Source organism: Apaloderma vittatum, unplaced genomic scaffold (genome assembly GCF_000703405.1).
Source record: "Apaloderma vittatum isolate BGI_N311 unplaced genomic scaffold, ASM70340v1 scaffold21158, whole genome shotgun sequence".
NCBI classification, from domain to species: Eukaryota; Metazoa; Chordata; class Aves; order Trogoniformes; family Trogonidae; genus Apaloderma; species Apaloderma vittatum.
The window spans coordinates 1,377-17,329 of NW_009729318.1; the positions used below are offsets into that span (position 1 = coordinate 1,377).

General features: G+C 36.3%; 1 protein-coding gene across 1 annotated transcript in view; it reads left to right on the plus strand.

The window, feature by feature from the left end:
- Window positions 1-2,988: 2,988 nt before the first annotated feature.
- The window catches only part of LRP1B (low density lipoprotein receptor-related protein 1B), a gene marked incomplete at its 5' end in the record, with an annotated part of 40,366 nt that continues 27,401 nt past the window's right edge, over window positions 2,989-15,953 (plus strand). Inside the window, 8 exons of the mRNA XM_009874395.1 lie at window positions 2,989-3,105; window positions 8,430-8,536; window positions 9,209-9,338; window positions 10,337-10,443; window positions 11,400-11,532; window positions 14,652-14,774; window positions 15,315-15,437; window positions 15,697-15,834. Of these exons, the coding sequence (XP_009872697.1) occupies window positions 2,989-3,105; window positions 8,430-8,536; window positions 9,209-9,338; window positions 10,337-10,443; window positions 11,400-11,532; window positions 14,652-14,774; window positions 15,315-15,437; window positions 15,697-15,834 (978 nt within the window). The remainder of the gene's footprint in view (window positions 3,106-8,429; window positions 8,537-9,208; window positions 9,339-10,336; window positions 10,444-11,399; window positions 11,533-14,651; window positions 14,775-15,314; window positions 15,438-15,696; window positions 15,835-15,953) is intronic.

Sequence of the window (15,953 nt, forward strand, 5' to 3'; positions counted from 1 at the left end):
CATGCACAAACGTGCACGTATGTACCAGCAGCCCAGAGAGCCAGTTGCGTCCTGGGCTGTGTAAAAAGCAGCGTGGTCAGCAGGTCAAGGGAGGGGATTCTCCCCCTCTGCTCTGCTCTCCTGAGACCTCACCTGCAGTTCTGTGTCCAGCTTGGGGACCCTTGACACAAGAAGGACGTGGATCTGTTGGAGCAGGTCCAGAGGAGGCCACAAAGATGAGCGAGGGGCTGGAGCATCTCTGCTATGAGGACAGGCTGCGGGGGCTGGGGCTGTTCAGCCTGGAGCAAAGAAGGCTCTGGGGAAACCTCAGAGCAGCCTTTCAGCGCCTGAAGGGGCTATGGGAAAGCTAGGCAGAGACTCTTGATCAAGGAGTGTGGTGATAGGATGAGGGTGATGGTTTCAAACTGAGAGAACATAAGATTTAGATGAGATACTGGGAAGAAGTTCTTTATGTGAAGGTGGTGAGACACAGAACAGGTTGCCCAGGGAAGCTGTGGGTGCCTCATCCCTGGCAGTGTCCAAGGCCAGGCTGGACGGGGCCTTGAGCCGCCTGAGCTAGTGGGGGATGTCCCTGCCCATGGCAGGAGGTTGGAACTAGATGATCTTCAAAGTCCCTTCCAACCCAAACCATCCTCTGATTCTATATGCAGAATTAAAATCGCAAAACAACAACATAGTGCAGTTAGTGACCAAATAGTGTTTTAATGCATAGAGATTGATATGCGAATCAAAATGCTTTTAGGGGACATATGTAGTATTTTGGAGTTTGTTTTGCATTTAAGCTTTAATCCTATTTTATTTGTGCTCATTTAGAATTATTACTAAAATAAAATCCCAGTTCCATACACACAAAAGATGAACCCCAAGCAACCAGCAGCTGCCTCAGGTGATCTCAGAAATTTCTAAGAAGGGGCCTTTGTCTTTTCAGTAGAGCAATGAATCTCTTAATAAAAATTTGAAGAGATAAATATGAAAGTTGAGTTATCAGTATTTCTTGTCCTTTTTACCATTCCCATCTGAACTTACACATTTCAATGTGGTCTCATTTTTAGAGGAAAGTAAAGCAATTTAATGTTGAAGACAGCAAGGGCAAAATTTGTGTGGGCCCATGTGTGCCTGACAGGGTACCACAATTAAAAAAAAATTTTGCATTATTTCCTTTCAGTTGAATAAATCAGTCATTCTTGAAGATCAAATGTCTGTTCTCCAACTTTCTAAAGTGTTCCGCTTTGTTACGTCTCTGTTCTAGTATCCTAGTGTCTTCCTCGTCTCTTATTAATGTGACTAAGGAAATACAAAAAAATCAAAAGTGGTTTGTAAAACATTGTCAAGTGTAAGCTTCTACGAGAATTCAGTCAACTGATGGGAGGAATAAAGATTTCAAATTTGGGAAGAAAAGAGAGCCTTACAAACATACAAAATTTAAAAAAAGTATAAAAAATAACTATAAAAATAAGTATTAAAAAAGTATAAAAAAATAAGTAGTCCTATGTGTTTGGTAAAAATAGAGTACAAAGAGAAAGATTAATATTCACATGGTAATCATAATGTTAGACTACCCTCAGATATATAAATAAAAACAAACCCCAAACAGACAGCCTTTCTTCACAAGTGTAAAGAGGCAATGCTAGGAAATTTACTTAGCATCCTTGAGAGCTAGATAATTCTTCATGAAGAATATGGAAAGATATATTGCGTGTTCTTTTCATCCTAACAGGTAGCTGAAATGAAAGTATGTTGTCTCTGACTTCTGTATATTACTGATTAGATCTTGGTATTTTGATTGAATGTGGAAGGATAAATAGAACATAACCTGTCATTAGTCTTTAGGACTCATTTTGTGAGCAGTTACATTGATGGGAGGTTGTAAACTTTGCTAGAAGTACTTTAATAATATAGGATGAATTTCAGGTTTGAAATTTGATTTGTTGCAATTTGTTTCAAGCAAAATACAACAGTGTCTTTATTTTCAAGTGGGATGTTTTTATGTTTTGTACTGTTAGATAGTTTTAAGTGCTTTTCAATATACTTGCAACTATTTGAAATATCATTGTTGAAATGCTACAGACTGTCATCTTGAGAAACATCATAGGAGAAAGCACTACAATCTAATCTTTTGTAAAGCAACCTTGGAGTACTGTGGCCAGTTCTGCACTCCTCAGTTCAAGAAGGACAGGAACTGCTGGAGACGGCTTGGCAAAGGGCTGCAAAGATGATTTGGGGACTAGAACATCTCTCCTCTGAAGAAAGGCTGAAGGACTTGGGGCTTTTTAGTCTGGAGAAGACTGAGGGGGCATCTTATCAATGCTTATAAATACTTAAAGGGTGAGTGTCAGGAGAATGGGGCCAGTCTTTTTTGAGTGGTGCCCAGTGACAGGACAAGAGGTAGCTTGAGCATAGGAGGTTACATCTAAACATCAGGAGGAACTTCTTCACTTTGGGGGTGGCAGAATGCTGGAACAGGCTGCCCAGAGGGGTAGTAGTCTTTGTCTCAAAACCTGCCTGGACGCCACCCTGTGCAACGTGCTGTAGGTGATTCTGCTCTGGCAGGGGCATTGGACTAAATAATCTCCAGAGGTCCCTTCCAACCCCTAACATTCTGTGATTTAGTGATTCTGTAATCATACAGAAAATTTCAAGGAAAAGTCAGTGCAGTTCTTAAGATTCAGCGCAATACCCTCTCTTCAAACTAATTCGTGGGCACTTCCAAATTTCTTATTTTTTACTATAAATGACAGTGTATACGATCCATATTTTACTTTTATCGTCAAAAGTGTTGTCACATCTCTTTTGGTATGAATGTAATAATCGGAATATTAAAGAATGTGGCATGAGAAATAAATTATTTCTGGAAGTAAAATTTCCGGTATGATGGTTACTCCTTCTTAAATGTACCTAGCAGTACTTTTCTGTCACTCTTTAGTAGTAAACTTTCCTATTTTGACTCTTTGTCTGCAATGATGTAGATGTTGTTCATCTTAATTTCAGACAAGAAAACTTGTGGGCCTCATGAATTCCAGTGCAAAAACAACAACTGTATTCCAGATCACTGGAGATGTGACAGCCAGAATGATTGTGGTGATAATTCTGATGAAGAAAACTGTAGTAAGTAACTCAATAATCAGTGAGAGCGACTTATTGTTATACCCCAGGGTGACGGTTAACATAAAAAAAACTTTCTTAACTTCATGGGAGATTTTACGTAGTAATTGATTATTAATGCTACTGGGAGTTACCCATTTTCATTTATACTATAAATATCAAGATTTATTATTCCTTTATTATCATGTAAAAATCACATAGATACCGTCTTGTTATAGCATCATTAGTCTAAACGACTGTATCATCTTTTGAAAATTTGAATCCTTGAAAACCACCACCTTTCCATCTTTGTGTTCACATTAATAATTAAGTTTATATATTCTGTTCTTGGCCGTTCTGTAGACTTGCAGTTAAAGAAATCTGTAGGTAATACTAATGGATGGAATTAGTGAGCTGAGATGCACAACTGGTGCATCAAGACTAGAGTGGTGAACGATAGATTGTGTTTTGGTGTTGTTTTTTTTCCCACGTTCTTTTGTTTGTTAAATGCGTACTTCACTTTTGACTCTTGAATCCCCTATTCTGTTGTTTAAATTAGAGTAGGCTGACACAGTTGTAAAATTTAAAATATTGGAAGCATTGGGAAAGTACATAATACTGCTCAGTTCTTTGAAATAGATGGATAAAATTCTTTATAGGTTGTCAAGCCACTTATGGAATAACATGTAATGAAACAAAAATATACAAAATTAGAACTTCAAAAGCATTTGACAAAATATATTACATTGCACATTATGATAAGTTGTTCATAGCGTACATGAATATACAAAGGACCTTTCAGGCAACTATATCAGAAAATGAGTTGTTTCTCAGGAATGCAGAATGAATTCATTGAATTATAAAACTTCAGCTCAAATATTTACATTTCTCTGTACAGTTTCTCTCCACGCACACAAAGCATCCTGGTGAAGTTACCCTAAGTGAGATAGAATGCATGTTAAAAATACCACATATTAGCATGAAAAAATATTTGTGGAATAATACAAATAGTTTTTCCTGTTGTGACTTTGTTATCTAACTGTATTTATCTTACAGACTGTTGTTCTTTAACTGTATTTGAACCCACACAAATAAGTAAAGGGTCATTAGGAAGGTTATAGTTCCATACTGAGTTAGCATTAAGCAAAGTGTAGAATGCATTTTTAACTCTTCTGAGTTAATACCTTTTTAAGGGGGAATTTGCGTTCGGGGTTTATTTAGATTTTTAAAAACAAATTAGAGCAAAAATAGTATTTTCTCTCTCAGGGAACCTCAAAAAAGGAAAATTCTATAGTAATGACTATGTTATTCTTCTTGAAAAGGTGGCACCAGTAATCTTTTATCGAATATAATTAAAGAAAATATAATACACTGAAAACATTGAAGCAAAGCCAATGTAATAATCCTGTAGAAGGACATGAGTTCAATCAATGTAAAAATATTACTGTTGCTGGAGAATCTTCTCAATGCTGTTTCATTGCTCCCACAAGTTGTCAAGAAAACAAATTAGTTAATTTTGTCCTGGGATAAGTTTGTATCCCAAAGGCAGAGAGAGCTAGCAATTATTTAATGTTTAGGTGAAAACATTTTAAACCAGCATATTGAAAGAAACTAAGCTGGAATGTCTTGTAATGTCATCCTGAGTCAATTTTGAGCAGACAGTGCCGTAAATTCACATTCTTTATGTTGCCTGAGGCTCAGCTGACATGGTGCAAGTCAGATGGTGGCAAGTGTCAGTTTTCTGAAAGCAGCCAGATGTCAATGCTGGCCAAAGGCAAGTGTGCCACCTTAGCATGATAAAATGATGTGTACCAATGGGTTCTTCTCTTCTGTACACCTACCGATCTTAAGCCTAGATTGACAGAGAACAAGTGTCATCTTTGTTTTGGTGAAATGTAATGCTAAGTAAAAATACTCAAAGTAGATAGTAAAGAAAATCTGCATTTAATGCCACGTTTAATATATGACAAGACCCTACCTATGACACTTTTATTATCTTGTGTTTGCAGGCAGTCATTCTGCAGGACGATCCATGTTATTGTTTTTAGCAGTATTGTAATGGAGAATTATAAGGAAGGGTGGTTTTCTGTTTTCTTCCTCTTCAGTTTTGTCATATGTACTGTTTGTGGCTGGGACAGAATTGGTTTTCTTCGCAGCAGCTCCTATGGTGCTGTGCTTTGGATTTGTGACCGAAACAGTGTTGATGACACACCAATGTTTCAGTTATTGCTGAGCTGTGCTTACACAGCATCATGGCCTTTCCCCCTCCCCACCCCACAAGCTTGGGGAGCACAAGGAATTGGGAGACACATCTGGGACAGTTGACCCTCCCCCTAGCTGGCCAAAGAGACATTCCATTCCATGTAATGTCATGAGTTATGGTATTTGTCTTCCCAAGACACATTACATGTGATGGAGCCCTGCTTTCCTGGAAGCAGCTAAATACCAGCCTGCCAATGGGAAGTAGTGAATGAATTATTATTTTGCTTTACTTGTGCTTTGCCTGTTAAACTGTCAACCCATGAGTTTTTGAACTTTTACCTTTCTGAGTGACTGTGTGTGACTTCAGCTGCCCTTTGGGGTTAACTCACACCATGATAATACTCTTTCGATGGTGTTATGTGGATGTCTCATACTGGATACTCTGGCTTGGCTTATTGAAATGTTTCAGCTCCAACACAACCATCTAGTAGTAGATCTGGTGAATACCCATTCATCACAAGCACATATGGCCTAAGCATGTCCCCTGATTCCTGTGAATCTTTGTGATCTACTGCCAAATGCCAGGATGAATCAAGAGGTCAAGATACACTCCTAACTCGTTTTGGTCGAGGTACTCCTATCCCATGTTTGTGTTGCTCTTACTTCTTTTTCTACCTACAAGTTCCACTCTTCCTTCTATACAGATTAGTTTCTCTGTAAATTTGCTTTGTAAGAGCTCTTTACAAGACAGAATTGTCATAATGAGCAAACATATTTATACTATACAAATACAGATTAAAAAAGACACTGAGTTTTAATCTTAAAATAGGATATGAAGTTCAAACTTAGTGTCTCTTTTTACCTGTATTTGTATAGTTGCATATTTTTACCCCTCAGATTTCTATATCAGTACATCGGTGTCCTAAAAGATCCTTTCTGTTCATGACTTGATGCAATATCTGTGCCTGATCAATGCAAAATTGAACCCCAAATATGGAATTATTTTAAATGTTTCTCATTAGGTCCTTTTCTTGCTGCCATGTCTGTTGGCCCTAGAGCTTATTTTCAGACTTTAAAATGTGAAAGGAATAGATCTTATAATCTGTGGTTCAAATATTTTTTTTTTCCTAATAATTTAAAAAAATGCTTTTCTCAGAAACGAGCTTCAGTATTTTTATAAAGCAGAATTTGAAAGATGCTTCCTTGGTTATAAAGAAGTCAATTAATACTCATTCCTTTCAGTAACAGTCTGAGCACTCTGTGTTCATATGTAAATCACAGAGATGTATTCCAGCAGCAGAAGAAATATTTCTCACAAACAGAGAATTGAGAAGTTAGCTCATTGTGTACGTTTTTCTAGAATCAAATCTCTGTTTATAAATAATTCATTAGCAGTACAGAAAATGTATTTGCTTATATTTTGCAAATCAGTATAGAAACATGACAAACCTATATTTGCATGTGAATTACTTTTCCCACAAATTATATCCTTTACATAATTTATCATCTTGTGGACTTCCTCTTCCTGGCCTGTTGACAACAAAAAGAATCAAATGTCAGTGATTTGCTAACATTTACACAATATTCTTTCTTTGAAAAAACTTTATAGTAGTATATGCATCATTTTCAATTCCGCATAAATGCTAACCTTTGATTTACTTAAATGTAACATTGCTGGAGAAAGGATGCAATTGCTGTAGATCTGCTTTTGTTACGGCTTTACTACAACTTGAATGAAAAACTGCGCCAACCTGAAAGAAGAAATTTCCCTTAAAAACTTCAAACGAACTTTAAAAAAACCTTTTTTTTTTTTTAATCAATTGAACAAAGACAAATTAAAGCTATTCCTTTCTTGGAACAGTTTGAACCCAGGAAAAAAAATTATATTCAGCTTTACCTTAAATCTTCTCAACTCATGTCTTGTATATTCTCATGCTGGTACCTCTGTTCAGTCTAATGGTTCAAAGTTCAGGCATTAACTCTTTTTTTTTTTCTTTTTTCCTCCAATGCCTTTTGTAATGGTCCTCATTTTCAGGAGGAACGCACGTAGTGCTCTGTTGGGGGAATCCTCCACACTGGTCCCCTCGCCAGTGCTTCTGTGGCAGCAGTAGCGAAAGCACAGAGCTGTGCAGGCAATGAAGTAAATAGGCTGGAACAACCACTCTCACCTTCTCAGGATTACTCCTCATTCCCTGCAGCCTGCTTCTGTTTGCTTTGTCTCTACCTTGAATTAATTTGGTGTCTTCTCTTCCTCTTTATTGTGCCCCACCTTCTACAATGACTTCAGACCTCCCTTTGTTTTGTTTCTTCCCAGGAAGCTGGACAACATACCCATTCATCACAACATACCCCACTTACCTCTGACCTTTACTGTCTCCTATCCATCTGTAAGCTCCTTAGATTCTTCCTATCTAATATCTCCCTAAAGTTACCTGAAAGCTCCATCCTTATCCTTACTACTTTTTTGCTTCTTTCTGTGTTTTTCTAACACGCTGACAGTGCTTCTTCATAAAAGTATCCTGTGTATTGACTTTTGCCATTCTGTTAAATCTATCCAACAGTTTTGTCAGTATTTAAGTCAGGGGCTTATGGTCATGCTTCCTCTCATACTTAATTTCCAGAAAATGGATTTGACTCCAAACTCCAAGCCTTACCTCTTAGGCATTCTATTTACCATCTCAATACTGTTCCCCTGAATGCTCAGCACAGGGGAAGCTACTCTTGACACACACACACACATGTTGAAAGGCATGTGATAAATGGTATACTTTTGCATGATGGAAAGCCAAAGATCGGATTAGTTTGAACTACATTGGATATTAACAGTCAAAATGAGTTTCTGGTCAGTGGTACATATCTCACAAAACCTGTAATAACGTACATAACATTGAAATAAATATTTATGTAGTCAACATTGCATAATTTTCCAAATAAGTTTGATAGAACTGCAGTGAAAGTATGTTCATTATTATTGTACTATATATAAATGAAATTTGTTATAAAGTGTTATGAAACAAAATCCTACAGAAAAATAACCCTTATAGTTTGCAGGTTACTGCTGATCCATTGATTGATTGAGGGGATTACGTATAAAATATTTTGTGGTGATGCTAATAAACCTAGGGTTGTTACTTTTCTTTATTCAGAGCCTCAAACATGCACTTTGAAAGACTTTCTTTGTGCAAATGGAGACTGTGTTTCAGCAAGATTCTGGTGTGATGGAGACTATGACTGTGCAGATGGCTCAGATGAGGTAGGCTTCTTCCACAAAAAATTTCTTTAGAAGATCAGTAGTTTTATACTCTTGGAGAATGGATTCCTACATATGAATATTTGAAAAAGTAGCAATGGGAGTTCTACACATGAATCCATATATACAAATACCTTTATTAAATTAAAACTCAACCTATTGAAACAGTTATACTAAAATGAGAACATGCAAATAAAGTCAAGTCATCTTTAAAAACAGTCTACATCTTTTTGTCCCAGCAATGATCGGGACCCGTTTCCATCCTGGAAATACTTTGTATCTTAGTTGGGGAATCACTTTTTCTACACACAGTAGTGGTTTGGTCTTTTTTTTTTTTTTTCTTTTGTTTTTTTTAGAAAATAATGTAGACTGTTGAGCAGCAGAAGCTCCCAGGATAACGCATTGCTGGTTTTCTCTTCTTTCCTGTCCCTTTTTTCCCTTCACATTTCCTGCCAGTGCTGGACCTCAGCTGCTTCCCACCTACTTAAAGGGTGCAAGCCAACTTTCATGAATCGGATCTACAATTATATTTTATTTCACAAGGCATTACTCTATTTCATTGTGTGGGAGAGTGAAGGCTGTAACTTCTGTGATCAGCTGTATATTTACCAACGTTTATATTAAACTCTTGATCTCATATATATATATATATGTTTGGGTTTTTTGTTGTACCAGAGGTATTGTGAAACAGGCTGTTCAAGAGATCAGTTCCAATGTTCCAATGGCCAGTGCATATCAGCAAAATGGAAATGTGATGGTCATGAAGACTGCAAGCTTGGAGATGACGAGAAAAATTGTGAACCAGGTACTATTTTATACGATGCTGAGAAATAAAATGAAGCAAAGAGTAAATCAGATTGAAACAAGGAGAAAATAAATTGCAAGTCGATTCCTTGGGCAGTAGGAGTAGGGAGGAGCTCAAAGAAACCTGACATACTTAATCTTTTATATATGTATTATTGTTTATTCCTACTCATGTTTTGAAAACCCTGCTTCTGTACAGCTATGCAGTGTGATGCTTGTTGGGGAAATAATATTTAATTATATTTAAATATATTTTATAATGTATACTCAGCGTATAAAATTCTGCTCTGAAAACAGCAGCAAGTCTTGGCACGATACTTGGGTCTTTTTTGCTTTATGGTGTTCATTTAAAGGTTATTAATCCTTATGCAAATGTTTTCTCTAGAAAATTAAAATTTTTTGCTGGTTTTGGTTCCTTTTTACTGGAATTATTTTTGCAGGAATTTTTCTAATTTCGCTAAGCTTTGTCTAGACTGGTACAACTGATACAAGCCTATGACAAAAATCCCCTCTTACACGATGCAACCAAAATAAATCCATCGCTGTTTTAAATAAAATTATTAACGTTTATTTATTTTAATCATAGTAATGTATACTTTCTAAAACCATGGTTTCTCATAAATTTAGCTCATTTAATTATAAGCACTTCTATAATTTTACATAAGCCCTAAGTCCATTTTAAAGGATGCAAATTTTGTAATATAGTCGTTCTATAAATATGTGTGTTGTTACTATTGGTACCAAGCACAAGTAAACACACAAAAAAATTTTCTTAGTGATAAGACACAAATATCCTTTCACCTTCATAGTTTTTACTTTGGATGCCCCAATTCATTTTTGTCAAATATTTCATTGTAATTTGCGAACATTTGGAAAAGCTCTGGTCAGCTACAAATCTATGCTTGCTCACAATGTTAACTAGATAAAAATATTGAATTATAAAGAGATTTATTTATAATTTGTCCTTTTCGTAATGCTGAAATATGTGTTTGTAACCAGCATCTCCAACCTGCTCTTCAAGTGAGTACGTGTGTGCAAGTGGGGGCTGTATTTCAGCGTCTTTGAAATGTAATGGAGAGTATGACTGTGCTGATGGATCTGATGAGGTATGGGCTGACAAATTTCCATTAATTTTTTTTTCTTTTTTTTTTTTTCCTTCCTTGTCTGGTATGAAATTTGTTAACAGTTTTAGGCCTGGAAATAATTGAAAGGGTGAATGGATTTTTAGTTTTTTGTTCTGCATCTGTTGAACATTGTCAGATAACTCAGCCGCGTGATTTTGATTCCCTGATAGTTACACGGCGTTGCATTATGTTTGTTTGCTCGGCAGCCGCCTTCTGAAGCAAAAAAATTTGTTTGTCAAACAAATTTGACAATAATAATAAGTCAAACCCTGAGTGTGGTTCTTGGGGAGTTTGCTTTAGGGACTGCTCAGTACTGGCAGCCTGGACAGGTTTTTTGTCACATTTTTCTCCCTCTGTTCTCTGGATTCATCGAATACAGTTGTAACAGGCACCTCAACCTCCATGAGCCTTCATGTCGTGCTCTTCCTACATCTTGCACTGTTGATACCTTTTTCAAAAATTACCACCTTCAGGAACAAATTAAAGAAAAAAGGACAAATATAGCTGTTGTTTCTCCGAGCAGTAAATGTGCTGCTTGGAGTATGCAGGATGCCTGAGCCAAACACTGCACAGTGGAGGGGAAGACACTCCAGTTTCTGGTTCTGGTGAATATGGATATGAGCCAGTTTGCACTAACTGGTATCGTGTCCAGGTTCATTTCTTGTTAGGGTAGTTGGCTTCAGAAAAGTAATTTTGGCTGTTTATTCTGTTGCTAATACTAAGCAATGTAAAGAAGTAATATCAGAACATATATAACGTGGTTAAAATTTCACTTGGGACTTCAGTAACTATTTAAATTGCACGTTGCTTTGTCAGAGACAACTTTATTGCATTTCAACACGTATTGCAACAAAAAAGCATTGGTAAACTTTGTTAGATTTGTCTTCAGTCCATTGTTCTCGTTCATTAATATTCGATTGATGTCTGTATTTGTACAGATGGATTGTGTGACAGAATGTAAAGAAAATCAGTTTCGATGCAAAAATAAGGCTTACTGTATTCCTGTCCGATGGCTGTGTGATGGGATCCATGACTGTGTGGATGGCAGTGATGAAGAAAACTGTGACCAAGGCAAGAGACACTTTTCCTTAAAACACTTTGTTGTCTGTTGGTTTGGTTTTTTTTTATTAACGCACGTTGAAAGTTAGTGGTTCCCTGGTCATTCTGAGTGATGAAATGAAAGCTCTGTGACCTCTTCTGACAAAGACAGTGTAGCAGCCTCACAAAGGATTTGCAGGGCAAAGCAAAACTTGCAGTAGTTACAAAAGTTGCAGTAGTTAGGACTCACAGCTCATTGTTCCTTCTTCGTGTTTCTTTCTCCAAGACCAAAAAGTTGTGTTATTGCTGGAAGCATATTCTGTCTCATCAGGGAAATCAGTAATAAATCCAATTAAGCACCATTTTATAGGCAACAATAAATTACAAAGCCATGCCATGTAACAAAAAATTGTTAAATAAATAATCTTAAGACCCAAGTTTTGTATTTATTTCTGTGGAGATGAAATGTTGCAACTAACCAGAATCCATACCACTACATTTTGAATTCTTGCTCCCCATAAAGAACAGAACTATACACCTAAGTTGAGTCATATGAAGCTCAGACTTCCATGCTTGTGATTAAGCTTCCAAATACATTTTTGAAAAATAATCTGTTGATATAATTCTCATAGTTGTTGCTGATTTATTTTTTAATTGAACCTTGCTTCAGCTGCCAGGAAGTAGCAGTGTAACTCTGCACAAAATTCTTCATAAGTGTAGTAATTAAATAAATGTGACAAACACAGGAATTCTCACCCAAAGAATTTTTTTTCAAAGGCAAAATTTCACGCAGCATTTTGTCAGCTTCTTGGTTTTTCAAGATTTTTTTCTTCTTTCCTTTTCTTTGAAGTGATTAGTTCTCTGTGTTAGTCATTTACTGTCACGTACTATGTGTGTAACTTCAAAAGCATAATGCAGTACAGTAATAATCAGAGATGAAGCAAGCAGTTATGGAGTAAAATATCTTTCCCTTATTTTGTTGTAAGTCTATTAAGCTACACTTACCATTAGGAAAAATAAGAACTTACTATTAGGGAAAATTATCATGGGATGATTAATTTTGAGAGACCCAAAATTGAAGAAAATGGGAAGAATGATCCAGAGATGCTTAGATGCAAAGCGAAAAACATCATATTTGCAAGTGTTTAAGACCAAATTGTTTTAAGGAGACTGAGATAACAACGTTTTTAAAACTACTTTTAAAATATCTGGACTGTATCTCTTCAAAACTCAATGAAGTGGAAGTAAGTAGTAACACACTTATTTTATCTGAAGGCCATATTATTCTTCAGAAAAAATAATAGAGCTTCTGTGAACTGCAAATTGCTTATAATGCAATAAGAAGCCTTTTGCCTAGTTGATTATTGCTATAATACTTTTTATTTATGTCACAATTATGATTTCTGTTACAGAAATCTATTCTATAAAGACATTATGACAGGCAGAGCAATCACAAGAAACAAATGCCAGTTTATCTCGCTGATAACTAATTTTTTTCCTCTTTGGAAATACAGCAAACACAAATGGAGTTTTATTCTACAGCATTCTAAAACAATCTCCATAATATTTATCTGTAGCCCACTGTGCATATTTATAAACATAACTCTTTTCAATCTTATTACACAACTAGAATTACAGTTATACTGTGATTACACACACAATTATTTATATTCATGTCCTTCATCATGAAGAATACTTGAATTCCATGTATTTTTCCTTGGATAACAATAAAGAGTATTTCTGTTAATGTTCATAAGTTATATTTGCAATGAGAGTGAATTATAGTTGGTAACACAGTGTGAGAGTTCCCATCATCCTCTTACACAGTGGGTATCTTATGCAAATTAATTTCTGGGAAAAAAAAACAAAAACCAAGAAACAAACGTTCTGAACCCTTATAGCAAAAGAAAGCCTTCTGTTGATTTTAATGGGGTGCGAACAGGGCACTGAATGAGTGAGTGAAAATCCAGTGGAGCCTGATCTAACTGTTAGGGTCAGGGTAATGAGCTGAGGTAAGTGACAGTGAGAGCTTTGGTGCTAGCATATAAAAATTCATTGTTTTCTCTTCTGCAGGTATACAGCTTTATTTCTTTTATACTCTACTCCTCTCAGGAAACTGAGAATCCAGTTACCATAAAAACGCATTAAATAGAAAATGAATTTCAAGGAGGTACCATAATTTTGCTGATTGGTAATCATAATTTTGAAACAAAATGCTTTTTTGCTCCTACACGTACTAAAACTGAATCCAGCTTGAATTAGTTTTTAAATCTTGAGCATTCCAGTTTAAAACATTTTCTCTCACCCTCTGTTCCATTTTGTCAGATGATTCAGTGTTCAATCAATACTGCAGCTACGCAGAAGAGTTTATTCTTGCTGTATTTTGTGTTCAGTAAATATCCTAATGAGAAATTTTAGAAGTTACCAAAAAAAGACAGTTTGAGGTCACTTAGTCTTATCTAGTCTGTGCCTATATGGCTAGGTCTTCCCTGATGACAGACTTTATAGTTGATGGGGACATTACAAGCCTGGACAAGCCACGCTAAGAGAAGAACAAGGTGCTACCTCATCGCTAAGGGACTGCAACCACTTTTTCTCTTCTGAACACATGTGTGGTTTAGAGGGTGGGAGTAGGAATTAGGTGGAGAATTGGGCATTCATGTGAAACAAACCTGGACTAAAGTGACCTTTCTTAAGTTTGACCATGTTGCTGTCTTCTGGTTTGTACTGTTCTCTGACAGCACACATTACTGACGTACCCAGCCAGGTCTTTTCAGAAAAGCAGCATCACCAAAGGTAGTTACAGACAGAAAGATGGTTTAGGTACCTCCTGGCTAGATGCAAAGGGAACATGCCTAGCTGATGACTTGTCAGGGCCTGACTTAGATGACTGCCCCTACTAGTCAGGCCAAATAGGCAATTCCAAGCTAACAGTCATGAAAATAAAGTGAAAGAAGAGTATGGTCAAGGAAGAAGATTTTTAGAGCCTTCTCTGCCTCTCCAACCCTTTCATTTGGGATTTGTCCATTTAGTTATGCTGCATGTAACATTCTCAGCAGACAGTCTATGGTAAGTGATTGTACTGATTTTGTCAAGAATTGACTTTCTTTTCCTGTTTTTCTTTTTTTCCTGTCTTCTTCTCATCCTCCCAGGGGGAGATATATGTAGAACTGATGAATTTTTGTGCAACAATTCCCTCTGCAAACTACATTTTTGGGTTTGTGATGGTGAGGATGACTGCGGAGATAACTCTGATGAAGTCGCTGAAATGTGTGGTACGACGTTACATTTTTCGATGCTTTTTATGTAGTAAAGAGAGAAATTACGTGTAACATACCTAAATAGATAAGGACATATGTATCTAAGTTTTTCCTATTTTACTTTTACAAGATTAACTTGAAATGTGGGATATAGTTTTCTTTTGTTGTTTCTATTCACGTAATTTCAGATAGGAGTTTTGTGAGAAATTAATCTTTTTGTAAGAAATGCAGAGATGCAAAAAAGTTTATTCTGCTTTGAAATATTGATCATCATTGAACTTCCTACATCCCTTGTTTTATTTCCGGTATATTTACTGATTCTCAAAAAGATGCGTAATTACTTTTGTCACACAAAATAACTTCATTCTCTAAATGAAGAACTGAAACGTTGAAGTGTCTTTCAATTATGTACCAGAAGTTAAAGTCAAGTGCTATTCATATGTCAAGTACAACTGTGTTCCTCTGCCTGCTTATTCCTTTGGTAAGGAGACATTAATGAAGACTCAGGAATACTAGCTGGGTAACAGCTGGTTTCCTTTTTTTTTTAATATACAGTAAAGTTTCCATGCCCTCCAACACGGCCGTACAGATGTAGAAACAACAGGGTTTGTCTGCGACCTGAGCAGATTTGCAATGAGGTTGATGACTGTGGTGATAACTCGGATGAAGATCACTGCGGTAGGTGATATTGCCTTTCAAGGCATTCAGATCAAAGAAAACAACTTGAAGGCAAACCTTGTTACAGAGATCTGCTTGTCCTTCAGTAAAGCTTAACTGGAGGTTAGTAGATCAGAATCTCAAATTGAAAGAACTTAAGTTTGAAGTGATTTCTTAGTTGCTTAATGCTACATGGTCATTCCCGTTTGTCTGTGTCTGAAATAATCTAAGAATCTTAAATATTGATTTATTTTTCTCTTACTAATTTGCAATGATATAGATAAAGTCGCGTATAAAGCAAGACCATGTAAAAAAGATGAGTTTGCTTGTAATAATAAGAAGTGTATTCCAATGGAGCTACAGTGCGATTGGTTTGATGACTGTGGAGATGGTTCAGATGAGCAAGACTGCAAAATAAGTGAGTTATTGATAAGATATATTTGGGGGTTTGTAGCAGAAAAGAAATAATTGAGACGTGTTGTTGCGTTGTTTTTGCATGGATGAAAAAGTGGGGTTTGTTGTGATTTTTTTGTTGTT